Source organism: Zingiber officinale, chromosome 4A, assembly GCF_018446385.1.
Source record: "Zingiber officinale cultivar Zhangliang chromosome 4A, Zo_v1.1, whole genome shotgun sequence".
Lineage (NCBI taxonomy): Eukaryota > Viridiplantae > Streptophyta > Magnoliopsida > Zingiberales > Zingiberaceae > Zingiber > Zingiber officinale.
Genome location: NC_055992.1, coordinates 456,751 through 471,583, shown reverse-complemented (window position 1 = coordinate 471,583; position 14,833 = coordinate 456,751). Strand labels below are relative to the sequence as shown.

The following is a 14,833-nucleotide window of genomic DNA, read 5'->3' as shown; positions in this document are numbered from 1 at the left end:
AATATATATTTTTTAACTTCTAAACTAAAATTATTTTTCGACTTGGATAAAATTATTCTAACTTAATAAAATTCATTTTAATATTATTATAATAACTTTATTCAAAATTGTTATAATATCTATATATATTGTCAAAGCTATTCCACTTTATATATTTTAATTACATATAATAGTTTTGATTAAGAATATTAATATATTTTAATAGTCTTAATTAAAATTCTATGCTACTGTTGGAATATAAATAAATAAAATGCTATTTTAATATTTTTTGGTACAAAAAGGACCCTTTCAATTTTCCCTCAAAAATAAATAAATGTCCAAATGATTCTAATACAACTGGCTGCTCTCATGGAAGACAGCAAGGCATTAATTAGGAGGTACGATGACAGCTTCTGCATTGTTTCTTGCATCAATATCCATGATTTTGTTTATTGGTTGGAGATGGTGAACTCAAAAAGAAGACAAACTCTGAGGACCAGTGATGTAATTTTCCAAGAAACATGAGATCGTAGCAAATATATAATGGTCAAAGAAGACCAACCTGCACCAATTTCAAGTCCTATACATAATCTATTGTAATTCAAAGTTTTGATAGGAGAGTCGATTGGAGAGCATATGCCAATTCTTTGTATATCTTACTAATGAGGGGAGCATAAAGAGGTTCCAAGATGTGCACATGTGCAATAGCATTAGCAATGAGATCTCTAATGGTAGTGACAAAACTGACAAAACTTCAGTTTGATATGACCAACCATGGCAATGAACAACACAAAATTGATCGAGTATGAGATCGAAGTTAGCATTGCTGATGACATTTTGTGTGAGATAAAACTGCAAGCAAAATTTTCTTCCTTGGACCCTACATGCACAAATAGATAACATTAGAATCGGTAGTAACAAATATCGAAAAACAATTGCAATATTGAGGGAAAAAATAAATATAAATGTAGGCCGTTTATGGAAAATCAAAGAACATGTGCTCGTACTAAGTTCAATGAGCTAATCTGTAACGATTCAAGAGGACTTCCTCGTCAATGTGTGACATCAATTATTTTCCAAAATAACTGCTTCTGGCATAGGAAATATGAAAAGTATGCAGATATGGTTCGCTGTCTGATGTTATTTCTTTTTTTATGATTAACAATATACAAGAGCAAGAGGCATTCAAGGACCTTTGGAAGAAAAAAAAATAGTAATCATACATTTCAGATTAAATCATCAGGCATGAAAGTAAGCAACTAGTTAAAGAATCTCAGGTTCAGATTTCACAGATTTTGTAAACCAGAACTAGTTAACCACACAAATGAATTCATAAATAGAACAAGTAGATTTTTTACACTGTTGAAGAAAAAAATGTTAAAAGGAAACCATATTTGATCAATTTTTATTCAAGCAAATGGAAATTAATGTTCAAATGAAGCAAATAATTCAAGTATATGATTACTTAGGCTGGAAAAATACTAGCTATCTCATGAAGAAGTTCAGTTTTAAGAGACACTAACAGAACCCAATCAAGAGAACAGACTAATGAATCAGCCTAGGATTCCCTTATCAAATGTAAATACACAGTAGTAGATGTGCTACTGAAAACCTAGCCCTTCAAGAAAGTAGAAAATTAAGTATATAAAATCTGTGCAACAATGCAAACAAAATACCATCAAAGAAAATGGACATAAAAATTAATTACCATTGGAATTCCCATTTCTTTTAGGTCATTGTCTCCCATCTGCCTTAACGCAATCATATCCACCTGAAACCAGATGCAGTATTGAAGAATATAGGCTTGACATTCTATTATTTAATTCTTAAGCATCACCCCTGTTGAATGTTATATAGAATTTAAGGAACTCTTAATAAGAAATTTAGCTCCTATTTAATTTACCAGAATGCCAAAAATAATGAGAAAGTGTTTGTTCCTTTTGGTAGTAATATGAGTGCAAGCATTAGTCAGTAAGTTGAGAGAGAAAAATATGGTAATTATTAACACAGAACTATTACTATGTATATAAAACATAATACAATATAACTATATCTCATGTGGTACTACACCTTGTTGGGACCGAAAATGGAGCTAGAGGGGGGGGGTGAATAGCTCGGCGCGATCTCGTGCTCGTCGTTGCCTGTTTCTTCAAAGATATGCAGCGGAAAATACAAAGAAACAACATTCAACGCTAACACTAAGGATTTACTTGGTATCCACCTCAAGAAGAGGTGACTAATCCAAGGATCCACACACTCACGCACCCTCCACTATGAGAAACACTCCTTCTCGGTAACTACCAAAGGCGGAGAAGCCCTACAATACTCTCAATATAACAAGAAAGCAAGGGAAGACAAATACAAGAAATATCTTACAAGATATGCAATGAAAACCCTAACCCTAGCTTCTTCTTCTTATTGTAGTCGCGCCTCTTGACTTGGATGTCTCTCCAAGATCCTTCAAGAACTGACGGTGAGAGTGGAAAACACTGTGGAGAAGCTGCTGTGAAGATCGGAGTTGAACAGTGCAAGCCTTAGCGAAGGAAGAGCTCGACAACGGCTATATCCTGCGCCAACGGTCAAATCCCAATCGATTGAGGAGGCTTTGGATCGATCGGCCGATCGATCCGAAGCGCCTCTGTGCTCCTGGGAATTGCCTAGATCGATCGGCCGATCAATCCACGGCTTATCGCGCAGAATCGCAGCTCCCAATCGATCGGCCAATCGATTGGAGGCTCCCAATCGATCGGCCGATCGATTGGGAGGCTTTCTGTGCGATCGGCGATTCTCCCCAATCGATCCACTAATCGATTGGGGAAACCTTTGTCGCGGGGACTCACCCAATCGATCGGCTGGGCATGAGCCAATCGATCGGCTGATCGATCCAGCTCAGGTTTTTGCCCAAAACCAAGTCCAAAGTCTCCTAAACCAACATCCGGTCAACCATGACCTGTTGGTACATTATGCCTAGCATCTGGTCACCCTCGACTTGCTAGGACTCCCTCACCAAGTGTTCGGTCAATCCCTTTGACCCACTTGTACTTTTCTCCTTGTGCCAAGTGTCCGGTCATCTTTGACCCACTTGGACTTATCTCCACCAGATTTCCGATCAACCTTGATCCACCAGGATTTCCCGTGTCTGGCTTCACTCACCAGGACTTCCCTTTTGCCTAGCTTCACTCACCAGGACTTCCCTTTTGCCTAGCTTCACTCACCAGGACTTTCACCTGGCTTCACTCACCAGGATTTTCCATACTGTCTAGCTTCACTCACTAGGTCTTTCACCTGGCTTCACTCACCAGGATTTCTCAACTGCCCGGCTTCACTCACCGGGACTTTCCTTCTGCCTAGCTTCACTCACTAGGACTTTCCACAACTGCCTGGCTTCACTCACCAGGACTTTCTAGTCTGCCTAACCTCCCAGTTAAGACTTTCACCTGGCTTCACTCACCAGGATTTTCCAGTCAACCTTGACCTACTTGACTCTCCTTCACAATCTTACCACATGAACAATTGCACTTGTAATCTCCATGCCTTGTCTCCATGTATTGTCAAACATCGAAACTCAAACATCAAGACTCGAGCTTGACCCAATTCAAGCTCAGTCAATCAGGTCAACCTTGACCTGGGGAATATTGCACCAACACACCTATCAACATGTAATTATGACTAGTAATTCTTAATAATTCTGGCACTTCTCGAGCCAGAGCATGGATATTAATATTATCTATGTCTAGTCTGTTACATGAAATAGAAAAAAAAATACAAAAAAAGAAAATAAGATTGACTAAAGACTCTTGAAGATGATGAAACTGAAGGAAAAATAAAATAGTAGTGCCGTGGAAATGAAAAGTTTGATGTTGTGACAATCTGATCTATCTTTAAAGATATGAGAACTGGACTAAAGTTGATGGCATCTTTAATAAACAAATTCGCAAAAGACCAAGTTAGCAATGATCTTTAACAGATGTGGTATAACCTTCTTCCTTAATTTTTCCCATTATATGTGCTCTAGCTTGTTACACAAACAAGAAAAAGAACCCCATAAAAAAAAGAAAACCTAAGAAACTTGAAGATGATGGAAATGAAGACACAATACTAATGTAATGATTGAAAAGTGGCTCTAGATTATAAGAGATTGCACAGTGAATGATAGATAAAGAGGCACTGTATGAGGACAAAGAGTAAGCTCCTTTTCTAAGTCGTAAATAATTGAAACAAAAGTGTTGCAAAAAGGGTGAGAAGATAAAATTGTTAGATACATAAATGGTATAGGGATCAAGATATAAACACTCCAATAGTCAGGACCTATTTGTAATATTATTTTGTAATCATTCTCCACGTGAGTATTTGTCCATGCTCACACACGATCTCATTGTCTTTTGCTTGAGTCTAACATTTTAGACTATCTATGAGTGGATCCTTGCATCGCCCCAACGCATGCATCCTCCACAAGCGGATTCTTGCATTGCCCTGTTGCATGCATCCTCCATAACCAACTTCTCGCGTCACCATAGTGCCCACATGAGTTTTAGTGCATCCTCCTCCACCACCTCCTCTCCGATAGATCCTCCAACCAATGCCACAGTTGTTACCCTTGCAACAACATCGATCATCCACAGCAACAGCCCATCACTCTCCAGCGGTTGTCTGTTGCAATTATTATCACATTCACCCATGACCCACTTCCGTAAACACTATAAGTTTGAGGACTTTAACCTATCTCCTCATCTCCAACAGCAGCTGCATTTCACAGCATGACCAGAGGAAGAACAACCCCAGGCTTAGTCTATGGCCTCAGAAATCCAACAACATTTGTGACTATCATTCCTACCAATGCTACCACATTACCATCCATTCATCGAGGTATATCAATTGTTTATTTTTTCACACAATTGAATCCTCTTCGTGGATTTTAGATTCAAGAACCATTGAACACATTTGAGGTAGCATACCATTTTTCTCTACACCTGTACCACCAACTAGTCCTATTAATGTTTAGCCAATTGGTCTCATTTATCACTTATCAGTTAAAGGCATGACCCATAAGCTCTTTCAAATTCCAACTAGCATTAAGCAATGATCAAAGAGGTGAACACCTTTTACTCAAATTACACTTGGGAACTGATTACTCACTATAATAGGTTGGAAGTGGCTCTTCACAATCAAATATTCTCCTAATGGCACTATAAAGTACCCAAAGGCTCATTTGGTGGCTAAAAAATCCCTCAACTTTATGAAATGAACAATTTGGACACTTTTCCTCCAATGGCCAGAATTAGTTCGGATTTTTCATCACACTAACAGCTATTTTTCACAAATCCTTCATCAACTAGATATTAAGAATTTTTCCTTCATGGCAATCTCTGAAAAGAATTTTATATGGAGCAAATTCCACATTTATTGCTCAAAGCAATCTCACTACGGCTAAAGCAATAGTCATGTACATTTATGAAATCCTAATATTATGTAAGCTATTGGAGAACTCAAACTGTACTTTTAATTCAACTTTGCTAAAAAATGCAAATAATTTAATTTTGTTACAAAATACTTTTAGCCATTGTTATTTGTGTTCAATTTTTCTTTTATTAGAACTGACTGAAAAATTAATTGTATTCATACAAATAATTAAATGTTTAGATGTACAACTTAGTACAACTAGGCATGAAAGAAGTATTGAGTTTGAGCAAAATTTATTGGTTGTTAATTTCCAACCAAAAATGTCTTTGAAATTATTCATACCTAAACATTAATATACATTCACGGATATACATCTTTACATATTTGCATGTTAACAGAATTTGGACACATAATAGAATTTGCATGCACCTATGGCATTTAAGAGTACGCTAGAAAGAATTAGATAATGTTGCAAAAATAGGTGTCATGCAACTATAGCATGAGACAAGACATAAAATGGCCTGGTACAATATAAAAGTGTTATCATATATACTTCCAAAAGCAATCAAGAAAAAATAGCATCAAAATCCTAAAGAACTGTTATTGTACTATTAAGTACTGTCACTGCAGACAATATAAAGTAAAGGAAAACTACAGTAAAATCATATGAACAAATTACAAATTCTTATTATTCATAGAAATATACAAATAAAATACCAGGCATATAACATAATGAAGAAAATTGGACAAAGAACTTTAACAGATGATAATACCTCTTCTGATTGGAAAAGTATGGTATACTTATCCAGACCAAGTGATTTTAGCAGGTCACCAACTGTAAGAGGTTCCCCGAGCTGTAGAAAGCAAGTAGCAATTTGTAAATGGTTGTTTGCCAATAATAATATATTTAGGCAATGAACATAATGAACATTGTTGTAGAAATAGTAAGCACCAACTGCAGGTTATTATAACTACCCTTGCAAGTTCTAACATGTAAAATTTTCAATCAGTCAACAAATACACCATTATATGCATGAGGTGCTATCAGATGCAAAGCACAGAAACGACCAAATCTTATCTCATCTTTATTGGAGCTAGGTAGCTTGAATAAAAGATAAATAAAATATAAAAAATAATTGACAAAAAAGGGCAAACTGAAAAATATTTGGAAACAATAAACACTTTGTTTTCATAACTAAAAATGTTAAGAGGGAAAAAAATATTTTAGCAGCAGTTGTAGAATTACACCATGATTGTCAAATTGGTATCATATAGGATAATAAAAAAAAAAATCAAAGAATCAGTAGTATCAGAATGGTAGTAGGATTGATGAAACAGGAATAGTTAGGAAAATTCAAGAGAGAGAGAGAGAGATGTAATAGAATTATTTTATAGATGGGATTATAAAAGATGTTCTAAAATCTTTAAGAAATGCTTATTATGTGCCACTACACATCAAATTATTACTCATACAATGTACAGATAATGTTATATTTAGTAACATAAAATTAGTGGATAATAAAAATAGTTATAGCTAATAATAGAATCATATTTTTGGTGAATTAAGTTGTGCCAAAACTAAGCAATTCATGTGGCAACGAAGTCAATCTCCTTCCCGTGCAAGTTCCCTATGAATTAAATTGGAAATTCAGTGGGAGGCAAGATCGGCAGAGTTTTTCAAAGACATCCCAATATGAACAAATTTAATTCAATTCCATCCATTTTCAATCTTAATTTGAGTGATTTCCAATTAATTCAAATAAATCTCCAATGAAGTCTAACAAATTTATAGCTTATATTTTTGAGTCTCTAGTTTTTCCTGTAATTCTCATGAATCTACGAGATGTCGATTAAAAGAATTGATCAACAGTTGGTGATACGGATTCAACTAAGGTGATCCACATCAACATTAACCAATTTTGCCAACTATGATTATGCACATAAAGGCATGGCAATAGACCTATCCTATTGAAAATTTTAAACATAATTTAGATGGCACAGTTAAGATATCGACAAGTGCTGACACCCCTAGTGGCAAAACAATTCTCGTCAACATGAAAATCTTAAATAAATTTTGTACGCCACATCCACAGAAATTACAGAATGGCACTGAAACTCCAATAAGAACTACCTCCACCAGGAAATTTTACTTCTTCCGCCATCAATGACATGATGAACCATCCTTGGAATTGCATATCAGTCTCTTCATCCAACCTTTGGATGCTAAGATCGATCCTATAAAGACCTACATTGATTTTGTGCTTAAAAAAATGTTTCAAATTTTGGATGTAAAGTAGGATATTTTAAGCTTAAATTAAATTTTAAATTTAGTAATTAAATTTATTTAATTGTATGTATAAAATTTATTTAAAATGATAAAATATGAAAATTGACTGAAATTAATCAAATTTGAAAATTTTGAATTCAAAATTTTATCAATAAAATCAAATTCGAATTTGAAAACTCTTTATGCCTTCAAATTGAACTAAATAGATCTTTTTAGAAAAATATATAATTTGATTCATTCAGTGTACACCTATTGTAATAAGTAATTATCCTCAATAATATTATGATGAAATAAATGAAAAATAGTTTTAAAAAATATTTTTTTAGTTTGATTAAATAAAATTTTCATTTAATTAAAGCATCAAATCAAGCTATGCATGATTCTTGATACTCAAAACAAAGCCAAAAGAAGAGACAAAAGAGGAGAACTCAAAATGATATCATCAATTTTTCCGTTGTTTGTTCTCATGATCTTTTGAGGTTATAAAATTCAAAATAGCAAAAAAAACAATTTTTTCTAATATTAAATACCAAATTTTACCCTACATATTTTTTTTTATTTTTAAAATTTAAAATGTTTACATGACTAATTATCCTAAATCAAATGTTTTGTAATTGAGTAGAAAGGTATGATGGAGCCCATCAAGTAACCATGATGATAGGATAATGTAGGTTTAAACCAGGCTTGATTTTAATTTATTTTGGTCTATGTATGCCTCAATCAAGTTTATATATATGGGATTCTGTAATTCTATTTAATTAAACCAGTAATATCATTAAAAGAGTAGAAATTATTAAATTATCTCCCTTTTTCTCTTGAAACATTTTCCCCCTCTCCCAGATTCATCTTACCCGCAATAGCGTCCATCATCCACTCGTTGTCCGCTATCACTCATCCACCATCGGCCGCTTGTCTCTATGGTACTCTTCTCCTTCTCTCTCCTTTCTCTCCCTCGATCACTCTTGTCTCTCTCTCTCCAATTCCTATTATTGCTCACCTGTAGTACTCCTCTCCTCCCTTCTCTCCCTTGGTATCTCTTTTCTCTATTTTTGTTTCTATCATTCTACCTCGTGTCATGCCAAAGTCATCTCGCATGTCACTTGGTGAATGGAATGATAAATTCCACGTGTGCCAATTGCACAACTCAACACTCCAATCCTTGGAAGGGGCTCTAGATATTTTCTCTCAACTCTATTAATGAGACAAATAACAATTAAAGGTTATATTTAACTCATAACACTTGCATGCATACAAGAAACTTGATAGGAAGGCCAGAGAAAGTAATGCAAAAAGTTGTTTGATACAGGAACCATTTGTGCTTCTCTACTATAAACATTGTAATAGTGTGTTCTTAAGTTAATCCTAAGCTTCTTCCCTCAAACAGTTGGAAGAATCCAGGTAGGTTTATGTAATTTTTAGTTAGAAACTCAAGCAATTCACAACCCAGTTCTTGAACATCCTCCTTAGAATCTAAGATTGCCAATATTTTCCGACAAATGTTTCATCCAAAAAGAGAATTTCAATTTTTTGTTAATTCGCCATAAAGAAATGCATTTTGAAATTTGAAAGCATAAAGAAACCAACATAGAAGGAGAGACATTCCTTGTATAACTTAATTGATACTCGTTCAAAACTATAGCAGACCGTTAACTGTTAAGTATAACTATTCATCAGATTTAGATGCTTAGAGTTTCTTCTGCAGTTGTAAGTTCAAAAATAATCAAAATAATGAGAGAGAATTAATTAAGACCAAAGATTTACCGAATATATACTTCTCTGCACAATAGCTCCTGGTGGAGGAGCTCGAACTAATAGCCTTGCTGCATCTACAGAAATAGTTTTGGTCATAGTAAGAGCTCTAGAAGTGTTACCTACTGCATCATTTGTCGGATAACTAGGCATAGAAGCATCTAGAGATCTTATCCCAGATACATGCTGTCGTTCCTTGTATCTTCTAGAAGGAGAAATATGCCTTGGAATACAGATGAGCCTATCTGGAGAACTATGCCTTGGCTGATCCAAAGTCACTGAACATGTCTTTCTATGTGAATCAAATTCAAGCAAATTATCTGCACTTCTTGCAGGAGGTATTCTTCTCCCAAGGCTCGGGACACTTGATTCTTTTGGCTGTTGTTTGTCATTAGAACTGCTAGAAGCATGTACATTCCGAGATAGTTTTTCACGCAGATCAACATCATGTTGTCCTTCAGCCACAAGATGCTTTCTTCGAGATAAGCTTTTCCTTATAAGCTTCCATCTAAGATCATCTTTACCAACCTCACGATCTTTGTGCATTAAGGCAGCAACATGTCAAAGCAGATAAAAGTTGAGATAAAAAAAGATGTTTCCTAGTATATTTTAGTGGATACTAGATTTTATCTGCTTGTCCCTGGGATTCTTATTCATGAATCTTGAATAATGACCTTCTGTTCTCCGACTGTAAAATGTAAACAATATAACCAGCCTAATGAAATTTAAAACAGAAATTGAATACAGGATAAAAGGAAGTTTAAAAAATAACATATAAAAATATCAAAATTTGTTTCTCATAAGCTCAGAACAATAAGCCAGTAATTTATTCCTTGAAGCTTTCCGGGTAAAATTTAGAGAAGCATAAGACAAATCCAGACTTTTAAGTGCCACAACCTCCAAGATCTTAGAACTTTTCAAGAAAGGGTCATATTTGTTTTATAATAATCTAGATATTAACTTTCTTATAGTGTTTGATGTCAACATTAGGACAATAAAACCAGAATAAACCACAAAAAAAAAGAATTAAGACTTCCTATATAAAGAAGCAGCATAGATATAAATGAAATCACACAACAATGTTACTTTTATTTCTATTTCCAGCAAATTATTGTTACAATCTTAAAAATCACTAACATTGATAGCTAAAAGAATTATGGGTGTGTTTGAATTTAGATATATATTTCTACAAGGGCAAAGACCATAAATCTTATATAGGTCTTTGAAAAGAGCATGCAGGACATACATTTGAGGCAACCAGTCTTTGTTGAAGCTAACTTTATAGTTTTACAGCCAGAGGTAACAGTCATGCAAGGTTGGTAATAGAAAACTATCTATAAAATGTAGAAAGTAGGAAAAAGTTGAACAAAAGAAAATGTTAAAGCACGAAAGCGATAATAGTACAAATAACATGAGATAAGCAATGCTCAGTATCTCTTGAATTTTCTAGCGAGGAACATATATGTATACAAGAATTATTTCAATATCTTTCCCTCAAGAGGGCATTTTTATCCAAGTGGATATATTCCTTCTCCCAACATCATTTTCACAAAATATTCATAGAATCACACACCATTTCCTTTCATAATGGTTTCTATAAGAATTGGAATTGTTGCATTGCTCTTCAACCTTTTTCTCACTGATGGTTTGCCGCATAAGGAAGGCATATAGTCATCAGACTCTGGGCCATCAGAAATAGGTCTTGCTCTCTTGTCAATCTACAGATGAAAGAAAAGCACCAAGCTTAGCCAATCATAAACTCCACTGAAAAGATTCATCAAATAGATTTTGAAATATCAATTTCTATCCCAAATAAGTAAAAATCTTTGCAATACACGCAAGCGATGAAATTTGCATAAAAGACAAGTGACAACAGTACATTTTGTTCCAATATAAAAGATTCATCAAACAAATATTTTGAAACATCAATTCCTTGTCCCAAATGAGTAAATGTCTTCACTGTAAATGCAGGCAAGGAAATTTGCAAAAAAGACAAATTAAGGGAATTGATGTTACAAGCTAAGAAACAGAAATAATATTACAATGCAAGTTATTTGAAAAGGTTGAATATGGTTCACTAAATTTCGAATCAATCATGACTAATTCTAGTTTAATCAAGCTAGTTCTATATTATAAAATATTTAATTTCTTATTTTCATTTTATATAAGCATTATTTTACCTCTCAGATTTAACTGAGAGCGCCAAATGATTTTAACAAATAATTCAAAGTACGTTGAATTGTACATATTATGCCAAAGTAATTAACCTAAGATTTAGGTGAAGAATGACAATGATAATTTTGAATGGAAAATTTTGAATATTAAAAAACAAGTGGGAAAGCAGTGAATAGCCCGGCTTATTTATAGAGAAAAAGCGGGAAAGCGATTGAATGGAAGGTTGTAACGTGCAGAAAGGATATGGGTGTTCTACTGTCTGAATAGCCAGCTGACTTATTTATAGATAGAGAAAAGCGGAGCGCCTCAACACATCCCTTAGCGGGAAAGCGGTGTATGTGTACGCCTCCAAATATCGCCTCATCAATTAATGTATGTGTATGCCTCCAAATATCGCCTCATCAATTAATGTTTGGTTGTCTGCACATACTGTATGCTGCGGCAAAGTAAAATAATGTTCGGTCTGTATAGCATCACAACATATCTTTTGGGACGTAACCTTTCGCCTAGAAGTTTTTGTGCATTGGGCATGGAGCGCCTTAGTCGCTTGCAGCTCGCCCTAGATGAGACAATTTAATCACACCCGCTGCCTCGGAAAGGTAAAATACTTTTTAGCAGCATAATTAATATTATCTGTCTCATAATTTAATTTATACTACCCTGACTTAATTATTGTTGCCCTGTTTTCACTAAATTTCGATCCATATGATGAACTGTAAACCAACATGAGATGCCATCATCCACTTACTGCATCCATCAAAGCCTTTCTACCTCATCATAACATCAATATTAATATCCTGTGCATAATTGTCAAAAACGATATCAGAATAATCCAAGTATTAATTGTGTCAAATAAATAGGATCAATGAAATTAGAATCTCCAGACAAAACAATTAGAAAGATATCATATATGAGATTAGAATAATCCTACAATCTTAAAATTATTTCATACATGAGATTAGAATAACAATATCAATGTTTCTATTTGAGAGGAGACATTACTTGTAATCAATGCAAGAGGTTTGTCCCATTACTTCTTGTAAAGGGATGCTTTTTAGTAGACATGATGGCATCGTCTATACTTGACACCAACCATCGAGCACACACAAACATATGCTTAGTCGTCCTTGTCTTGCAAGGGAGAGAAATTTTTTATTTATAGGTATCAACTATTCACCCTTCCTCTCTAGCCAAATTAGCTCTTAAGTGGACCAACTATCGATCTTGCCCTGAGATCATAATATCATAATGAAGCTTGAAGTAACCCAGTATTCAAGGTGAGTCCTAATCATTAACCAATAATCACAATCATGGTCATTTTTTCCTAAAAACAACTAAGAGTAAAAAATCAAGTGTTATTGATGCAAAAGAGCAAATTGAGAAAACAATTTTAATTATGCAGACAGAAGAGCAAATCGAGAAAGAAGTTTTAATGATGCAGATAGAAGAGTAAATCAAGAAAGAATTTTAATCTTTTTAATTATTTTTGTCGAGTTTGGTATTTAGGATATTTTGTATTTTTAGTATGTTTAGAAGTTTTCCTTTCTGTCAGTATTTCTTTCCTTTGCAAATTTAGGATTAAAGTCTATATAAACGTCTTGTTTAGTTGTAAAAGACAGTTTTTTATTAATGTTATTTTCAGCCGTAGTCTTCTTCTTGAAACATGGTGTTTTCCCTATTGTTGGTATTCCCCTTCGAATCAACAGGTTATAGAAGGTCGTTTCTGGTATTTGTACGCAAATCAACGGATTCGATAGTCATTTTCGGTATTCATGCACGAATCAATGAAACTGATAATTATCCGCTACGTCAATTTAGTATCAGAGCGAGGTTGATCTTGTGGAGTTAGTCGTCACCGCCTTCTTTAGGAACAACGAGTTTTGCTTTTCTATTTCCTAGTATTCATGTGCGAATCAACAGGCTGAAGAAGGTCGCTTCCGGTATTCATGCGCGAATCAACGGATTCGATAGTCGCTTCCGGTATTCATGCGCGAATCAACATAACCGATGCTTATCCGCTACGGCACTAACACTACCAAACAGCCATCAGAACCATAGTATCAGTTATTATGTCATAAGTTAATAGGATAAAATAAAGGCTTCCCAACTATGTGATTGCTGCTAATGCTACACATTACCATGACAGTAGCCTTCTTGGAAAGAAATCTTCGATAACTGTTTTAAGAACAGAACTAAAGGACACACATTCAAACATTTACTTGTAAAACATTTGACACGCATGAAAATGGAATGTCTAAAGAAGAAGAATAAGAGAAGCTCAAAATATTCAGGACGATACAAAAATGTCTATCAATGTGTCTTAAGATCAAAATACCATGAAATTTGTCCTTATTACTTCATTAATACAATAACCAAATTGGCCAAAAGCGTAACAAATACTTGATAAAAAGTATAAGGAAGCCACTTTCATTTCCTGAGAGAAGAATGCTCCGAAGGTTCATTTAAGTAACCGAAGAAAACAATAAAGTAGCAAACACTCAAAAACAAGATAAGCATTTATTAAACACTCATGATTCAAAATGAAGACGAATCCTCTTTTACTCGAACCAAGGGGGTCAGGTCATTATCAGAACCTTCGCTATTTCTCACACACAGATGCAAGACACGATACTACGAAAGGCAAGCAGAACTAATGCCAGAAGATTTAACAGTAGCATCCATCACTCATTCACTATTATCGCCCGAAACTACAATATGTTCTTTACCTGACGCCTTCGTCCCAGCGCACTTGCGAACTGGGAACGAGAAGACATCCTTCTGTTCTGCTCTTTCCAGTTTCTCCTTCGTTGTCAGGGTTTACTTTCGTATACGCAGCGACACAAGACGGAACCCTAGGGAATCGAAATGACAGATTAAAAAAGCTCAGTCTCTTGATCACGTCGGAGGATTTCAGAAGGAAGCAGAGATTGGGAGTTTGAATTGAGCCCATGCCTCGAGTCGAATCGATTCAGGAAAATAGGAAATTACTATTATTAATATTTTTAGAAATAGTTATTTATTTCCTAATTATTAAAAAATAATTATTATCAGAAAATAATTATTTATTTCTAATTATTAGAGAATAATTATTATTAAGAAATATTTATTATTTTTTTAATTTATATATTTTCATATTTTCACTTGTAATGATATTTATATATATCATATGCTATTATTAATAATTTGTGTGAATTCTATCGTTAATAGTATGAACATTATGGAAAAGTAAAAATCATAATCCTC

The 14,833-nt window shown here is 34.3% G+C and overlaps 1 protein-coding gene across 6 annotated transcripts; it reads right to left on the bottom strand.

The window, feature by feature from the left end:
* Positions 1–325: 325 nt before the first annotated feature.
* On the bottom strand, positions 326–14,549 carry LOC121969155. 6 transcript variants are annotated; one of them, XM_042519096.1, is made up of 9 exons: positions 14,317–14,549; positions 12,339–12,387; positions 12,090–12,149; positions 11,045–11,133; positions 10,036–10,103; positions 9,428–9,951; positions 6,153–6,233; positions 1,688–1,750; positions 326–859 (listed from the first exon to the last, which is right to left on the bottom strand). In XM_042519096.1, the coding sequence occupies exons 2-9, from the start codon at positions 12,345–12,347 to the stop codon at positions 797–799; spliced, it is 957 nt and encodes a 318-aa protein (XP_042375030.1). In that variant the 5' UTR covers positions 12,348–12,387; positions 14,317–14,549; the 3' UTR covers positions 326–796. The 6 variants fall into 6 exon arrangements, with proteins under 6 accessions (XP_042375030.1, XP_042375033.1, XP_042375032.1 ...); XM_042519099.1 differs by lacking the exon at positions 12,090–12,149 and having other exon boundaries at positions 10,989–11,133; XM_042519098.1 differs by lacking the exon at positions 12,090–12,149.
* Between the last annotated feature and the right edge of the window lie 284 nt (positions 14,550–14,833).